The sequence below is a fragment of the Ursus arctos genome, unplaced genomic scaffold (assembly GCF_023065955.2).
Source record: "Ursus arctos isolate Adak ecotype North America unplaced genomic scaffold, UrsArc2.0 scaffold_22, whole genome shotgun sequence".
Classification (NCBI taxonomy): Eukaryota; Metazoa; Chordata; class Mammalia; order Carnivora; family Ursidae; genus Ursus; species Ursus arctos.
In genome coordinates this window covers 51,379,621-51,395,365 of record NW_026622897.1, presented here as the reverse complement: position 1 = coordinate 51,395,365, position 15,745 = coordinate 51,379,621, and the positions used below count along the sequence as shown (strand labels likewise).

Here is a 15,745-nt window from a genome sequence, read left to right as displayed (position 1 = left end):
TTCGAAGACCAGTGAAATTCAATACAAGCAAAGAGCCTTTGGTTTCATACTTCCTTGTTGAATTGTCCAGAAGGCTGACAAGTGTATGGGTGAGCCCTGCTGCAGGGCTGGAATCTGAAGCCCGCCCAGCCCTCCCTCAACTATTAGATTGTGAGATCTAACCTTGCTGTTAGAAGGAAGGAAGCCAACATTAAGTTTGAAGGGCTTTTGAGCAAACCAATGTGTCTGTTGTTAGGAGTAAAAGGATTGTATCAGGCCTCATGCTGTTGCGAGGATACAGATGGGAAAATTTAGTGCATTCTGCACAGTTCTAAACTTACAGAATGTTAGATCTGGAGGGAACACAAGCCTTACCTACTTTATGGATTAGAAACTGAGAGGGAAATGACTTGCCTAAGGTCACTAACAGCGTTGGGCTACTTTAAACAATTCTGCCAGCATTTCCTGGTTCGCAAAGTACTGTTTTAATCCAGCATTTCATTTACGAATCAGGAGGTGTTAGGTGTTCCGAACCGAACAAGAGTTTATAGGCACTGTCATTCCTATCGGACACCTGAAGCTGAGATCCAGAAGGGAACCATCCTAGGTCCCAGAGTGAGGCTGTTGTAGACTTTTGATTAGAGCCCACAATTCCATCCCAGCTCCAAAACCCACCCTTCCACTGCCGGGTGCCTCCTGTCACGCTCCCCTCCCCAGACACCGGGTGGGCAGCCCAGCGCTGGGTCTCTATGCTGTCTGCGAGCCCGCCAGCCTGAGTCCTGGGGCAAAGGGTGCTGCTTCTCTGCAGTGCTCTTCCTCATCGGGCCTCCCCCACCCTTGGCCACTCCGTCTTCTGCCTCCCCCCAGCAAGACCCCCCCCCCCTCCATTAACCAGTTCCTAGCTCCTCAGTCCCTGGGAATGGCGGGCCTCTCGGGGGTCTGTGAGGTGCTGAGGAGCCTCCCTGGGCTGGTGCTGGGAGTCCTAGGTTCAAGTGTTGGTTCTGCCCATGGCTGGCTGTGTGGTGTTAGACAGCTTGCTCAGCTTCTCTGAGCATTGGTTTCGCCCTTGCGGGATGGGGAAGATAGTCCCTGCCCACCCCCAGATAGGGGGCAGTCGTGAGCATCGGTGCTGGGAGGGCACTTTGTAGAACATGGCGCACTGTTCAATGCAAGGTATTTTAAATTCCTTTACTCTTAGCCGGACTGGCCCAACACCTACTCTCTCCCAGGTGACACACTTACTTACAGGGGCTTCTGATCCCTTCATTCAAAAGACTAAGGCTGGCACTGCAGGCCCTGGGTGGTTCCCTGAGGAAGGCAGCCCTGCCCTCCCTGGGGCCTGGGGCCTCTGCCCTCCTCTCTGAGCAGGTCTGGAAGGGGGGCTGTGTGGGGAGGGAGATGCGGCTCCCGTTCTGGCTCTGCCCCTCGCCCTCCTGTCATCTTGGACAAGCTGCTCTATCCAGGCCTCGGTGTTCCCTGCTGTAAAGTGGGTGTGGTTGAGCTCAGCGAAGTGCGAGGGTCTTCTTGGCTCAGACACCGTGGATTTGGGGAGCGGCTGAGCCTTGTCAGGCAGAAGCTGCCAGAGCTCTTGAGGTGTGGCCGACCGTTTCTTGCCACTGCCCAGGCTTCCTGGAGAAGAACCGGGACACCCTGCATGGAGACATCATCCAGCTGGTCCATTCCTCCAGAAACAAGTTCATCAAGCAGATCTTCCAGGCCGACGTCGCCATGGTAATGTCTGGGCGGGGTCTCTCTTGGGCAGGAAGGGCCCCCAGAAGCCAGGCCCATGCCTAGGCCCACCCTTGTCCAACAGCTTTGGCTGAGCTCCTCTGGCCGCGGAGTGAGGGCAGTGCTTTGTTGTGGTTCCAGGAGGGGGGCCCGGGGGCCTCCACAGTCCTCCCGTCTGGTCTTCCTGCTGTGTTGACTGGGTGGGGGGGCGGCCAGGCCCAGAGAATGGTGACATGAGAGGTCACAGAGTTCAGCCTGATCACGGTTTACCATGGGGGTCCCCCCAGCTGGACCTCCAGCCGCTCACAGGGGGCCTGGGAGCAGGGAGCACATCCAGCCTCAAGGACATGGATGGCTGTGGGCATATCAGAGAGACAGACACAGAGGGCGTGGGCACCGCAGCCGTGGGCCCCCTACTGGCGTGCAGAATGTCCCGCCCTCTGTCCCCAGAGTGGTGGTCTGGCAGACTCGTTCTCTGCATGATTCATTTCCTGTCTTCCTCCTGTCCCAGGGCGTCCTGAAGGGCGCTCAGAGGGACTCGTGGGGAGGGCAGAGCCGCTGCTGCTCGGTGCCAGCCCGGGTACCTGCACTGCTCCGGGCCCCTGGGAGCCCAGACCTCTTCCCCGAGGGACCTTCTTTCTCCCTGGTGGATTTTGCTCTCTGTTTTCTGACCCACCGCATTCTCCTTGCCCCCAACCCCATCTCGCCCTGCACTGTGGTTCCTGTTGTAGTTTCTCTGTGGTTACTCATCGGGCACTCTTCGTCAGTCGGCCGCTTCCATGAAGGTAAAAGAGCCCTGTCCGGGGCCAGTGGATGGCGGGCCAGGCCTCAGTGGCCCTGGGGCTGGGCTGTGGCCTTGGCCCCGTGGCTCTGAAGCTTGGGGAAAGGGCCGGCTTTTTTTTTTTTTTTTTTGAGTGTGTTTTTTGTGGAGTGGTTTGTGTAGTGGTTTCTTGTTTGTTTTGTTTCTTGAGTTGTGTGAACTGTGAGCCTCCCCATTTCTTGAAGGAGGAAACTGAGTCCTAGATAAAGAGGCGAGACTTGCCCAGCACGCCCCGTGAGCCAGGGGCCGGGCCAGCACGCCACTCCAGGTCTCCCACGTCCCCTGCCCCCTGAGTCTCTCTGCGGTATCAAGGCCTGCTTCCTCCGCCGGCCCTGCCACGTGCTTCCGTGTCCACGACTTGGTCCGACCCCCCGATAGCCTTGCAGCGCAGGAGGGGCAGCTGATAGCCTCTGCATTTTGCAGATAGGGGTCTGACGCTCAGAGGCGGGGGGTGACTCACCCCGAGGCACAGTATTCCGGGGCACTGGGACTAAAAGTCGTCACCCCCAGACCTTCTCAGGCCCGGAGCAGTGTCTGCGGTGTGCCTGGTGCCTGGCCACCGCCTTCAGGTCGTGGCCCCCACGGTGCTCTGGGCCCCGGGAGCGCCGGCTACCCCCCCCCCCCATCAGCAGCAGAGCTTTGCCATCCCTTTGCCTCTTTTTCCTTCTCTCTACCCTCAGTTTCCTCTCAGCCTAGTACCGATGTCCTCCCCATTTCGTCTTCGTGCTGAGTCTCCCTTCTTCCCTGCATGTCCGGCATCCCCCCGCTGCCCAGTGCCCCGTGGAGGGCCAAAACAGTGCCCGACAGCCACAGCAGCAACACGGGTGCCAGGAATGTCCGGAGCAGGGAGTGTAACTGGGCAGTAGCCTCTGTCCTCGGCCCGGGAATGGCCCTGAGACCCCACCCCCCAGGCCAGCACTGGGGCCCAGCTGCTGACCAGGCGAGTGTGGGGCCCCCGCCAGACTGGGGCCCAAGGGGCCAGAAGCTCCCGTGCCCAGCAGTCCCCACCCCGAGGCCCACGTGTCATAGGGCGGCAGCACTGGGGAGACAGGTGTGGCACTGGGCTCTTCCCCGCTCTTACCTCTTCTCCTCCGGTCCCCAGCCCACCCCTTCCAGGCTCAGCCATTCCTCCTGGTCTTAGGCAGCCCTGGAAGATCATAGAACCTTGTCTTCCCCACCTGCCCCTTCTGTTGTCTTTCCAGAGCACCTGGAGGCATCTGGGGACCTCTCCACAAACTTTCCTGTTCTGAGACTTCTTCCCCAGGACCCTAGGACTAGAACCCACTTGTTGAGGAACCGTGAAGAGGTCTAAGTGAAAGACCCTGGGGTCTCCAGAAATGGCTCCCTCTTGAGGGAGTTTTGGAGCACAGAGTTAGAGCATGACAGTGACACATTTGATCTTGATTATGTCTTCTTTCTGGGCCCCTTACATTTCTCACCTCCTCACTCCTCACAGCACCCCTGTGAGCAGTTAGTATCGTCCCCACATTACAGGCAGAGAAGCTGGGCCCCAGAGAGGCCACGGTGTGGGCTCAAGGTCACACCCTTTGTGACACAGGGGACGTGGATCCGGGTCTGTGTCAGGGAGGTATGGGAAGTTGTCCAAAGTCACACACCAGTGAGGGCTAAGGGGAAGCTTTGCAAGCCCCTGCTGTTTGTCTCTGCGAGCGTCGAGTGTCACCCCTCGCAAAGAAAAAACCTGTTTGGGGACTGCTGGAAGCATGCCAGCTCTGTTAGAGGGACACGGAAATCAGTTTGGTGAATGTCAAGTATTTAGTCACAGTTTATTGACGACAGTGCTTTATCTCGGGGTAGAAGCCCACACCGCCTCCTTCCAGTGATCTGAACCCGCCTCCTATGCTCCTCTCCAACCCCTAGATTTCCATCCTTTGACTCTAGTGTCTGCCTCCTGAGGTGGCCCTGGGCAGCCCCCCCACCCCCAGCCAGTGCTGCTGGAGGGACCGGCTGAGCCATGAGGTCTGCATTCTTCCAGGCCATCGAGCCCCCGATTAATGTCTAACCCCAGTCACACATCCCCAGGCCCTGAGTCCACTGGACTCTTACTCATGCTTTATGCAGGTGGCTTGTCACACCTGTGTGTCCCCAGCCCTGTGCATGTCCCGCTCAGGTGTCTGTCCCTCAGACCCGCTCTGGGGAGTCATTTAACACTGAGCTCTGGACTTTCTACTCCTACCTTTACCCCATTTCCAAATGTCTGCACATTCTCCCAGAAACCCATGAATATCAGAAAGGACCACCATTCCCCTCCATGAAATAAAACTGAATCAGAAACCCCGGGGGCCAGGAGGTGAGAGTAGACTCTAGGCTCAGCTCCCCTTCCGGCGCTCCTGCACTCAGAAACAAACAGTAACGGGTGCCCGTTCTGTGCCAGACATGGGCCTGCATCCTGGGGACAGAGCAGGGGGCAAAACAGAAAACAGCCTCTGTCCTCACGGAGCTTACATTCTGGCAGAAGGGAGAAAACGCTAATAAGTAGATAAAGAAGTCGAATAGATAGTACGTCAGAGGGTGAGGAGGGAGAAATGCCAGGGGTGGGGCTTTCAGTGTCGAAAATGGGGACCGGGGAAGGCTGGTGAGGAGGCGGGGTGCATCTGGAGGAGGAGCCCCGCAGGGAGGAGAGGCAGCAGGTGCACGGCCTGGTGCCCGGTGGCGAGCACAGGGCGGGGGTGGCTAGAAGCACGGAGACACTGTAGGTCACCGGGCCCAGATCCTGCAGGACCTTGTCAGTGCTTGCGAGGACGCCGGTGGTCACTCCTGACCTCGGCGGCTGTTGCAGGGCCCTGAGTGTGTCGGGTGGAGAGGCCTGGATTTGTGTTCTGACAGCCTTCCCCCGGCTGCCAGGTCGATCGTGGAGCAGAGGGAGCTGTGGAGTGTGGGGGACAGAAGCAGGGAGGTAGAACCAATATGGATTTTGGCATATCGGATATGAAAGAAGAGGAGCTGGGGGCGGTTCTTCGAGTTTGGCCTGAGTAGTTGGAAGTCGGACATTTCTGGGAGCCCATGGCCACTAGGAGCCAGTTCCGCAAAGTGTTGCCGATTGCCAGTTGTGCCAGGCCCTGGGCCACCACTGAAGCAAGGCAGACCTGCCTGTCCTCACTAGGCTCACAGGCCAGCAGGGAAGACAGACAGACAGAAGTAGTTCCGGAGTGATGATAGAAACCACAGAAAGGTTTGTGCCGTGTGTGCTGTATGGGTGTGTGCGTGCGGGCGTGCTCTGCATATGCTGTGTGTGGGAGTGCGCGTCCGTGTCTGTGCCGTGCGTGTGCTCGGGGCGGGGGCTCTAACGCAGGCTGGGTGAAGCCCGACCCGGCCCGCTCCCCCTCCGAGGCACGGGGCGTCCGGTGCTGCGGCTGCGTCAGCTTCTGGGACGGTCGTGGGGGTCAGAGACCTGACAGTCACCCTACCCTGATGCAGAGACTCCCCAGCTTCCCTGGCAAAGTCCTAGAATATGTGCCAAATGGCACTAACACAGAGACCTGGCTCACTGCAGAAGAGCAAGTGTTGGCTGTTCCCGGCGAGCTCCATTTCTGCGGGGGGCACATGGTCTAACCTTCGCTCGCGTTAGACGCCTCTGCCCGCCCCCCAACACCTCACACCTCTACCGCCGCACTCCAGCACACCTGGCTGCGCTGCTACGGATAGCAGATAAAATTAGGTCTCATTTAAAACATAAAATCTTACAACACTAATCAAATTCACTGATAAGAAATTCTCACATAGATGAAGCTAGCAGGGAAACAGCAACATCAGAGTACTTTGGAATTGAGTTTGAATTCTAGGTCCAGTCTCGCAGGGTTGGTCTGAGATGTTCTGCTTCGTGGTTGTTTGTGGACCAGGCCCTCCCCCAGCACCCCGCCTCGTTTCGCAGCGTTCTGAGACGGGGACCCTGATGGGGAGGCGGTGCCAGCCAGCTCACCCAGATAGCGGCTGGTGGAGATCTGGGCATGTGGGCCTCGGGGCCCCTGGTGGGTGGCCTGGGCCTTCTTAGGAGGCTTATCTGGGCCTGCTGCCACCGGCTAATCCCACAGCGAAGGGACAGGGCACAGACAGCCCCCCCACCCCCAGCACGCACACAGGTTCCCAGGCTGCTGTTTACTGAGCCATACTCTGTGCCCACCCTCGTGACAGCCCCGACAGCGAGTGAGGTGGCACTGCTGCCATTTAGGACACAGGCTCAGTGCTGCTTAGGGAGCTGTGCAAGATCGCACAGGAGGTGGTGGGCCGGGGCCTGAATGTAGGTCTGTCCGACCCATCTCTAGAGTGGACCTTAGTGTCCCGAGGTGACCAAGTTCGGCTACTCATTTATTCCCGCCAAGGCAGAATGGAGACTGAGAGGGGCTGGGCCTTGCCCAGAATCATCCAGCAACCTGGGGAGGGGGGCATTCCCTGTGTAGCGCTCCTCCAGACCCAGGTCCCAGGGGTGCCCCAAGGGTGCATCTGAGGTCCAGCGCCAGCCCAGAGGAGGCCAAGTCACAGGACAACCCCAAGTGTCCTGCTAGCCTGCTTCCCTGGGGCGGCTCTCCCTCAGCCCCGAAGCCTGCTGACCGCCCCTGCTGCTTCCCTCCTGGCGGGCTGGGGGGCACAGGTCAGCCCCTCCCATCCCTGTGGTCCGTCCCCCCAGGGCGCCGAGACCAGGAAGCGCTCGCCCACTCTCAGCAGCCAGTTCAAGCGGTCGCTGGAGCTGCTGATGCGCACGCTGGGCGCCTGCCAGCCCTTCTTCGTGCGCTGCATCAAGCCCAATGAGTTCAAGAAGCCCATGGTGAGTGGCCCTGGTCCCCCGTCCCGTCAGCCAGGGCCCAGCCTGGGGCAGGGGGAGGGGCAGAGTGGGGGCTGGGCTGAGACTTTGTCGTCTTGGGGGAATGGCAGGGCATCTGAGGGCACCTGATAGAACCAGTTCCCACATACCGACTTACTGGAGGGAGCAGTTCCCCCGGAAAGAGCCTTGACTGCCGTGGGCTTGACTCTACCGCTTTTAAGCTGGGCTTAGCTCCTGGCGGCATTTCATGCAGTATGCATGCGGACTGCCTGGCACAGGAGTCAGCTGTGGTTCTTGCTGTGGCCCTGACTTTGAAAGCCCCCTATTCTTTGATCCAGCTAACTACCACCTCCTCCTTGAAGCCTTCCCAGATTCCTCTGACTGGTTGGGGATATTCTCATTTTTTGACTCCACTGAATAACATTTATTGGGCCTTTCCTGTGTGCCCGGCATGGGCCAGAGTCTCCCCACAGCTCCACTCCACCTTCCCAAGAGCCTGGGAAGGAGGGACCTGAAGGAGGGACCCACCGTTATGATTCCGCATTTGAGACGTATGACTGCAGACTCGGAGATTAAGGGGCTTGAGGCTAGAAGCTGGGAGCCCTGGCCAGCCCTCATTTAAGCTCTTTCTTTCTTTCTTTCTTAATTTTATTTTTATTTATTTATTTTTCTTTCATTTTTCTTTAATTTTTATTTATTTTTCTTTTTTTAATTTATATATATTTTTATTATGATATTTCCACAGCTCTGGGAGGTGTTGTTTACCACAAAGCTCTTCCCAGAGGCCCAGGGGGAAGCTGGGGCCTGAGGGGTCTGGGGAGGACGGAAGGAGGGAGGCCAGGGCTGGGCCAGGGAAAGTGCCGAGAGGGAAAGGAAACAGGTGGCGGAAGCCAGCCGGCTGCGTGCTGACCCTGCCCCCAGCCTGAAAACATTTCCCAGAGTGGGCTGGCCTGTCCCCCATGGGATTAGGACTGGGTCCGCAGGGGCATGAGGGTTACAGAGGGTTCTAGCTCTCCCTCTAGGGTAAAGGGTCTGGGGGGAAAGAGGCCAGGGCTCTGCCAAGGTAGTTGGGTACCCTCTCTCCTGTTCTGAGATGCTTCCAGAACCTTCTCTCGTCCCAGACCTCAGCATCTGTTGCCTGAACCTTAGCATCAGGACCTTCTCATTGGTCTCCTGTCTCTTTGCTCCGGTCCCCCTCCCGACTGCTGAGAGAGCCAGTCAGTCTCAGATGCAGCTCTGACTTGATCACTCCCTGCTGCGTCCCCAGCCTGGCCTCTGAGGCCCTCTCCAGTCCTCCTACAACCTGCCGCCATCACAAAAACCACTCTGTGCCCATGAAGAAAACTGTCTCTTCCTTAAGGCATTTTACCGCCAGCAGCCAGAAAGTTGTCAGAAGAGCTACAAATCTACTGTGGCTGTGATATGAAGGGCACTCCGTGGGGTTGTGCAAACGCTCGTCACCTGCACAACCACGACCCTGACGTGCATTAGCCTCCTGAGTCCCCATAAAGTCCGCGAACGTGCCCTGCGCTTTTAGGCTTCCATGCCTTTGCCCACGTGCCCCCTGCCTCCTCCAGTGCCCTTTCCCCTGACAGGGTTAGAGCCAAGACCGCCTCCTCCATGAAAGCCCCTCAAGATATCCTAAGGGGAGTTAAGTTGTTTCTCCTCTGTGCCCCCAAAGCATGCAGCTTGCCCCGAGTGAGGGTCTATTCTGTGCTGTGAAGTAAGTTCGAGCGGTGGCTCTGGTTCGGTCTGCCCTGCTCCTCATGGGCTGTGTGGCTGGGAAAAGGCAGAGCGGGGCTGAGCTCCCAGCAGGAGTCCCGTGCGCTGATGCACTTGGCTCCGTGCCCGCCAGCTGTTCGACCGGCACCTGTGCGTGCGCCAGCTGCGGTACTCGGGGATGATGGAGACCATCCGGATCCGCCGGGCTGGCTACCCCATCCGCTACAGCTTCGTGGAGTTTGTAGAGCGCTACCGTGTGCTGCTGCCCGGAGTGAAGCCCGCCTACAAGCAGGTACAGGGCCGGCGTCAGGGACGGCGGGAGGGAGGGTCCCAGGTTTTCTCATGCGGTTGGTGTGCTGGGCTGGACGTGAGCTCGGCCACCTCAGGGATGGCTGCGGAAGTCCAGGAGGAGCCAGTAGAGGGCTTCCGAGGGCTTGGATCACCGTTCTCAACTGGCATGGCCTTCACACACGTGGTAGTGGACAAGACCAGGGCTGCCCAGTGGGCCCTGGATGTTAGCTGTGGAGAGGGTTTTGCAATCATCTGGCCCAGCTAAGGAGAAAACTGGGGGTCAGAGAAGGTGGGACCCGGCCACGGACACAGAGCATGTCAGGGGCAGAGCTGGAGCCAGAGTCCTGCCCCCTGGCCTTGGGAGGGACACTCAGGTGGCTTTCTCAATGGGGGGCTGCGCATTCCCTTGTGCACCCCTAGGACGACCTTCGGGGGACATGCCAGCGTATGGCTGAGGCCGTGCTGGGCACCCATGATGACTGGCAGATCGGCAAAACCAAGATCTTTCTGAAGGTGAGCATGGCCTCCGTCTGTGGCTGCCTCGTGGACCTGTGAGTTCCCCATCGCAGTGAGGACGGGGTCCCAGGGGCCTCTGCAGAGAAGCTGCGGCATCAGGCTGGTCAGTGCCGGCTCTTTGTGATCTTCCTCCCTTACAGTCTGTGATAGGGAGGGAGGATTAGGCCTCCTCCGTGGGGGAGGGGAAATTGGTGTTAAGACCATCTGTGATGGGGGGGATGAGGTCAGAGGTGGTTCACCAGGGAGGCCTGGATTCAAGCAGGACCCTGTGGTTGGTTGTCTGCCCTGGGATTTTGGGCAGCTCACTGGCCCTTTCTGAGCCTCATTTTCCCATCTGTAAAATGGGATGTGTTTGGGGGCGTGGGGCTCTTGAGTGTATCTTTAGACCCCTCCTGTGATTTCCTGCCGGTCAGGGTTCATCCTGGCTGAGGTAGGCCATGCGCTGCCCCCTCCCTCTGCCCTCTGCAGGGGCCTGTTCCCACCCTCCCTGAGCAACACTGGACAATGGGGCTGGACTTTGGGATGAGGCAGTTGGGAAGGGCCCAGGGCTGGGAGCAGGAAGCCGGGCCATGTGGTGTCTTGGCCTTGGAAGAGAGCTTGCTGGGAATTGGCGGGGCCGGCAGCTGCAGCAGGGACAGTGTGAGCTCCCAGCCTGCCTTCTTCCCCATTTCCATTTCCGATGTCCTGGGTGATGGGCAGGGCTCCTTCCTCTGGTGGGTGGGTGCGGCCCCGGCAACAGGGGATAGCTGTGGGAGGGAAGGGAGGAGCCAGCCCGGAGCTGGAGGGAATCTGGGGTCTAGTCTAATTCTTCTTTGGCTGAGGGGCCATGGGCCAGTCCCTTCATCTCCCCAGGTCTTCATTTCCTTGTCAGGAAAACGTGTCCACTATTCCCTGCCTGCTCAAATCATTACTGCCCTCTGCAAAGGGCGCTCTTTGTGCCAGGCCCAGGTGGGGCTTTTTATCCAGAATCCTGTTTAGTCACCATAGCAACCCTGGGACGTAGTACTGTCACGCCCATTTCAGAGGCTCAGAGAGGAGAAACCAGTTGCCCAGGAGGTACACTGACCTGGAGTGGCAAGCAGGGCTTCTAGCATGTGCGGGGAAGGGAGGAAGGGCAGGCAGCAGGATGGTGTCCAGTGCCAGAGAGCTCTGAGGACCATCCTCGTCCCCATTCTCACCTCCCGGGGCTCTCCAGAAATGCACTGTCATTTGAGAGCCCAGACATCTACTTCTCATTCACTCATTCAGACAGCCTTGGCCGAGCTGCTGCCCTGCTAGGCCTTGTCCACAGTGGTGTGGTCTGGGATTATCGGATGGGTGTGGCTCGGCCTCGCCAGGGCAGGGCCCCTGTCCGCCTGGTTCACTGCAGCCCCCACCCCCGCCCGAGCACTTAGCACTGTGTTGGCACCTGGAGACACTCTATTCATCTGTATTGACTGTATGGTGAGGTTTTGTCTAACCGGAGTGAGAAGAAACGAGGCCTGGAGAAGTGAGCAGGGCCTGGGTTATGGAGGGGCTGAGTACAGGGGGGACACTGGGCTCGACCCCGGGAACCAGGGGTTTTACTTTAAGGTCACCATCAGATTTATGTTTTGGGGGGGGTCCTCCCTGAGGGAGGACCAAGCGGGAGCGACAGAGGCCAGGAGAGAAATGGCAGGGCCCAGGTTAGGGACCCATGTGACAGACATTGAGAAAAGTGGGGGCTTGGGCAAAGATGGCCATAGGGATGAAGCCAGGGTGTAAATGGTGGGTTCTCTGACCCCAGGCAGTCAGATTAGGCTCCTCCTATGCCGTTTGTCCCATCCCGGCCTCTGGGAGGCAGCCACAAGCCAGGTCTGTCCCCACGGCCATGGGAGGCTATGCTATGGGGCCAGAGCAGGGCAGGGAGCCCTCGGCCTGGGCTCCAAGAGAAGGAAGGCAGGGCCTGTGTGCGGCAGCCTCAGCCCGGGACTGAGCTGGGGGCCCTGCGAGGGGGGTGGGGGTGCGGCTCAGGAGCTCTGCCCTCCAGGACCACCACGACATGCTGCTGGAGGTGGAGCGGGACAAGGCCATCACCGACAGAGTCATCCTCCTCCAGAAGGTCATCCGGGGTTTCAAAGACAGGTATGTGTCAGGACCAGCTCCCTCCCAGCTCACAAACCGATGTGTGTGCGTGTGCTGGGCTTGCCTCTGTCCCCCTGCGCGAACGCTAGGAATAAACACAGCCGTGTGCACACGTGGAAGCAAGAGCACAGGTACACAGCATGCGTGCGTGGTCGCGCGAACACGGATGACCGCAGACACGTGACTCACACAGCCCCACTTGTGCCCGGTAACACGGAACACGCCCCTCCGGACCGGCACGCACACGTGGATGCGTGAGGCACCCAGGCAGACACTCCTGTGTCTCGGATGCCTGATGCAATTTCCCAAAGAGGAAATTTGAGATTTTGTGAATCACGGAGCGTGTCCCATAGTCCACGTAAGGGGCACGTGTACAGCTGTGACGGTTCACGACTGGGCAGGGCTGACTCCGGAGTGTGATTTGGGCCCCACAAAACTCCATAACTTGCCCGTTTACCAGTACGTCGGGCCGCTCCCTCCCTCCCTCTCTCCATTTACTGTCTGTCAATCTGTCCTTCAGCTCATCTGCCCTTCTGTTAGCTCTTCTGTCCGTGTGTCCGTCCGCCCATCTGTCCATCCCCTCCCACAGCGGCTCACTCGCTCATGCGCACCCAGGCACTGGCTCGCCGGCTGTGTCACATGGGGCCGTACCCATCCTTCACTCCCCCACTGTTCGGTTCTACATTCAGCAGACACCTGCTGTGTGAGGTGTGGTCTCTTTGTCCTCCATCAGGTGGCAGGTGACTCATCCTGTGCGAGCTGCCTCACATGTGCAGGGGTCAGCATTGTGCGCACTCACAAACCGATGTGTGTGCGTGTGCTGGGCTTGCCTCTGTCCCCCTGCAGTGGATGACATGGGCTCTAGTCCCCAACTCCTCGAGTCTCTTTTCTCATCTATAAAATGAGGAAGTCAGTAATAAGTCATGTTCACAGTGTTCAAAGCTTCTAATCTTTGTATTATTTCCTTCACTTATCATTCATGCATTTCTTCATTCAGTAAAACCTTGTGAATGCCCACCTTAGCGGGCATATATGACAAGCCTGTGAGGCAGGCAGGGCAGGTGTTATTGTACCCATTTTACAGATGAGGAAGCTGAGGCACAGAGCAGCTGTATGTCTTTGCCCAAGGTCACATAGCTGGAAGACGCAGAGCTGGGACTCAGCCCTGCTCTCCTGATTCCAAGCCCCACCAGTCCCCTGGCTGCCTCTGGGCACTATGTCTTGGCTCGGAGATCCTCCCGTATCATGCTGCCATTTCAGATCTAACTTCCTGAAGCTGAAGAACGCGGCCACACTGATCCAGAGGCACTGGCGGGGCCACAACTGCCGGAGGAACTATGAGCTGGTGAGCGTCCCCAGGGGGCTGCTCCTTGCCCCACAAGGCCTTTGAACCAGCCCCATTGCCATAGCAGCAGGATGTACCTATGCCCAGGGCTGGTCAGCCTCCTGCCACTGCCCCCCAGCCCCTACCGTTCCTCCAGCCCAAAGTCCAAGCCTCCTTCTTGCAGCTGAAGCCGTCTGGTCAGCAAAGTTTGTGGCTTTTCTTCTGCAGTGGTTTTTCATGGGTTGTGAGCACCTGGGCCATTAGAGACCGTGGAGGGGGCTGGGAGCGGGCGTCACATGACCTCTGCAGGGTAACTGGCGGCAGCCTGGGCTTGGGGCTGGGGAGGCAGACAGGAAGGAGACCGGCTCCTGGTCTGAGAAGGGGGCCCCCCTTCAAGGGACACCAAGGGAGACCGCTCCCTAGAAAACTTGTCTGAGAGGAAACAAGGCTTCCCTGTGGGGAGCCCCAGTCTGAGAGAAGACCGCGCTGTGCGCTGTGTCTTTGGGGCAGTGCTAGGGGAGCCCCGCGCCGCGACCGTCCCGCGGGCAGGGCCGGCCTGGAATGGGGCCGCAGGCTCTGAGCCGTTGGTGTCCTTGCAGATGCGGCTGGGCTTCCTGCGCCTGCAGGCCCTGCACCGCGCCCGGAAGCTGCACGGGCAGTACCGCCTGGCCCGCCGGCGCATCATCGAGTTCCAGGCCCGCTGCCGCGCCTACCTGGTGCGCAAGGCCTTCCGCCACCGGCTCTGGGCCGTGCTCACCGTGCAGGCCTATGCCCGGGGCATGATCGCGCGCAGGCTGCACCGGCGCCTCAGGGCCGAGGTGAGGGCTCCACCGCAGGCGGGCAGGTCACCCCCCCCCGCCCCCCCCGCAGGGGCTGCGCCGACAGAGGGGATCTAGGACCCTGCCTCCTCTGCGGACGCACACAACTGCGATCACACCCCTTATTTTCGTCCTCCCGGCCAAGGGCAGGGTCTGGGGCCCCAGTCACCCTCGTGGTGAATCTGGTTTGGCTTTGGGAATCCGCAATGCCCCCGACCTGCCGTGTGACCTGGAGAAGGTCTCTGATGCCTCGGTTTCCCTCTCTGCCAAATCATTTGGCAGGGTCGCTCCCCATCCCAGAACTCAGTGGGGGGGCGGGGGCGGAGCTGGCAGGAAGCCCCGCGAGGGCGCTCACCCGCTGGCCGCCCCTTCCCTCAGTACCTGCGGCGTCTGGAGGCTGAGAAGATGCGGCTGGCAGAGGAGGAGAAGCTCCGGAAGGAGATGAGCGCCAAGAAGGCCAAGGAGGAGGCTGAGCGCAAGCATCAGGTGAGCTGAGCGGCTCAGCCCTCAGACGTCCCTTCGCCGGCTCGAAAGCACTGGCAATCCGTCATCTGTCCACGCAGCCTGCGCGGTGGGTGTCTGGTCCTGTGCCGGGCCTGAGGACGAGGGGCTGTGGCTCCGAGTGGGAGGTTCTGTGCCCTCAGGAGCACTTTTCCTAGCTGGGAGAGAACGCGCGCATGAAAAGCCTGAGCCGGGTGAGAGCACCCAGTCTGGGAGCCCCCAGCCATGTGTGGCTCTGGAGTGCTTGAAAGGGCACCGGGCTCTAAGTGCAAAATACACACTAGATTTTGAAGACAGTAAAAAAAAAAAAAAAAAAAGGAATATGGAATCTCTCAGTACTATTTTAAAAATAATAATAACATGTTTACATAATATTTTGGAAATATTGGGTTAAATAAAATATATTATTAAAATAGATTTCACCTATTTCTTTTTACTCTTTTAAACAAAGCCACTACATACATGGCTTGCATTCTATTTCTATTGGACAGTGCTGGTCCAGAGCCTCAACCCAACGGCTGTGGGATTTCTGGGTTGGTATGGTCCCTTCCAGCTGGGAGGCATGAGCAGGCTTCCTGGAGGAGGTGGTTCCCAGCTAAGCCCTGAAGGGCGGCGGCATTGCTCTCGGCTTATCTGGAGGCTTCTCTGTGGCTGGATGCTGGGCATCTGTCTGCATTGGACGGTGATGGCAGGGCCAGGCGAGGCCGAGGATGGAGAGGCCCGAGCCTCAGTCCTTGCCAGCAGTCGGGAGGGCCGCGGTGGAGGTCGGAACTGAGGCCTGGTTGCTGCAGGGGCTCTTCTGGGCTCCCTGAGGAAGGCTTGCTCCCTGAGGCTGTCCCTCTGTATCACACCAACCTCCCAGGAGCGCCTGGCACAATTGGCTCGTGAGGACGCGGAGCGGGAGCTGAAGGAGAAGGAGGAAGCTCGGCGGAAGAAGGAGCTCCTGGAGCAGATGGAGAGGGCCCGCCACGAGCCCATCAACCACTCGGACATGGTGGACAAGATGTTTGGCTTTCTGGGGACTTCAGGCAGCCTGCCAGGCCAGGAGGGCCAAGCACCTAGTGGCTTTGAGGTACCAAGCTGGGGACGGGCTGGGGACAGGACCCAGTGTGACAGCCCTCCCTCCTTTCATGCCTCTTTATATTAAAGTCCACCTGGTTCCCTCT

The 15,745-nt window shown here is 58.9% G+C and overlaps 1 protein-coding gene across 1 annotated transcript in view; it reads left to right on the top strand.

Moving 5' to 3' along the window:
- MYO7A (myosin VIIA) overlaps nucleotides 1-15,745 on the top strand; it is a 79,437-nt gene that overhangs the window by 35,327 nt on the left and 28,365 nt on the right. Inside the window, exons 15-23 of the mRNA XM_044390902.3 lie at nucleotides 1,604-1,710; nucleotides 7,170-7,307; nucleotides 9,160-9,318; nucleotides 9,738-9,830; nucleotides 11,842-11,936; nucleotides 13,197-13,281; nucleotides 13,860-14,078; nucleotides 14,457-14,564; nucleotides 15,442-15,651. Coding sequence (XP_044246837.2) covers nucleotides 1,604-1,710; nucleotides 7,170-7,307; nucleotides 9,160-9,318; nucleotides 9,738-9,830; nucleotides 11,842-11,936; nucleotides 13,197-13,281; nucleotides 13,860-14,078; nucleotides 14,457-14,564; nucleotides 15,442-15,651 — 1,214 coding nt within the window. The remainder of the gene's footprint in view (nucleotides 1-1,603; nucleotides 1,711-7,169; nucleotides 7,308-9,159; nucleotides 9,319-9,737; nucleotides 9,831-11,841; nucleotides 11,937-13,196; nucleotides 13,282-13,859; nucleotides 14,079-14,456; nucleotides 14,565-15,441; nucleotides 15,652-15,745) is intronic.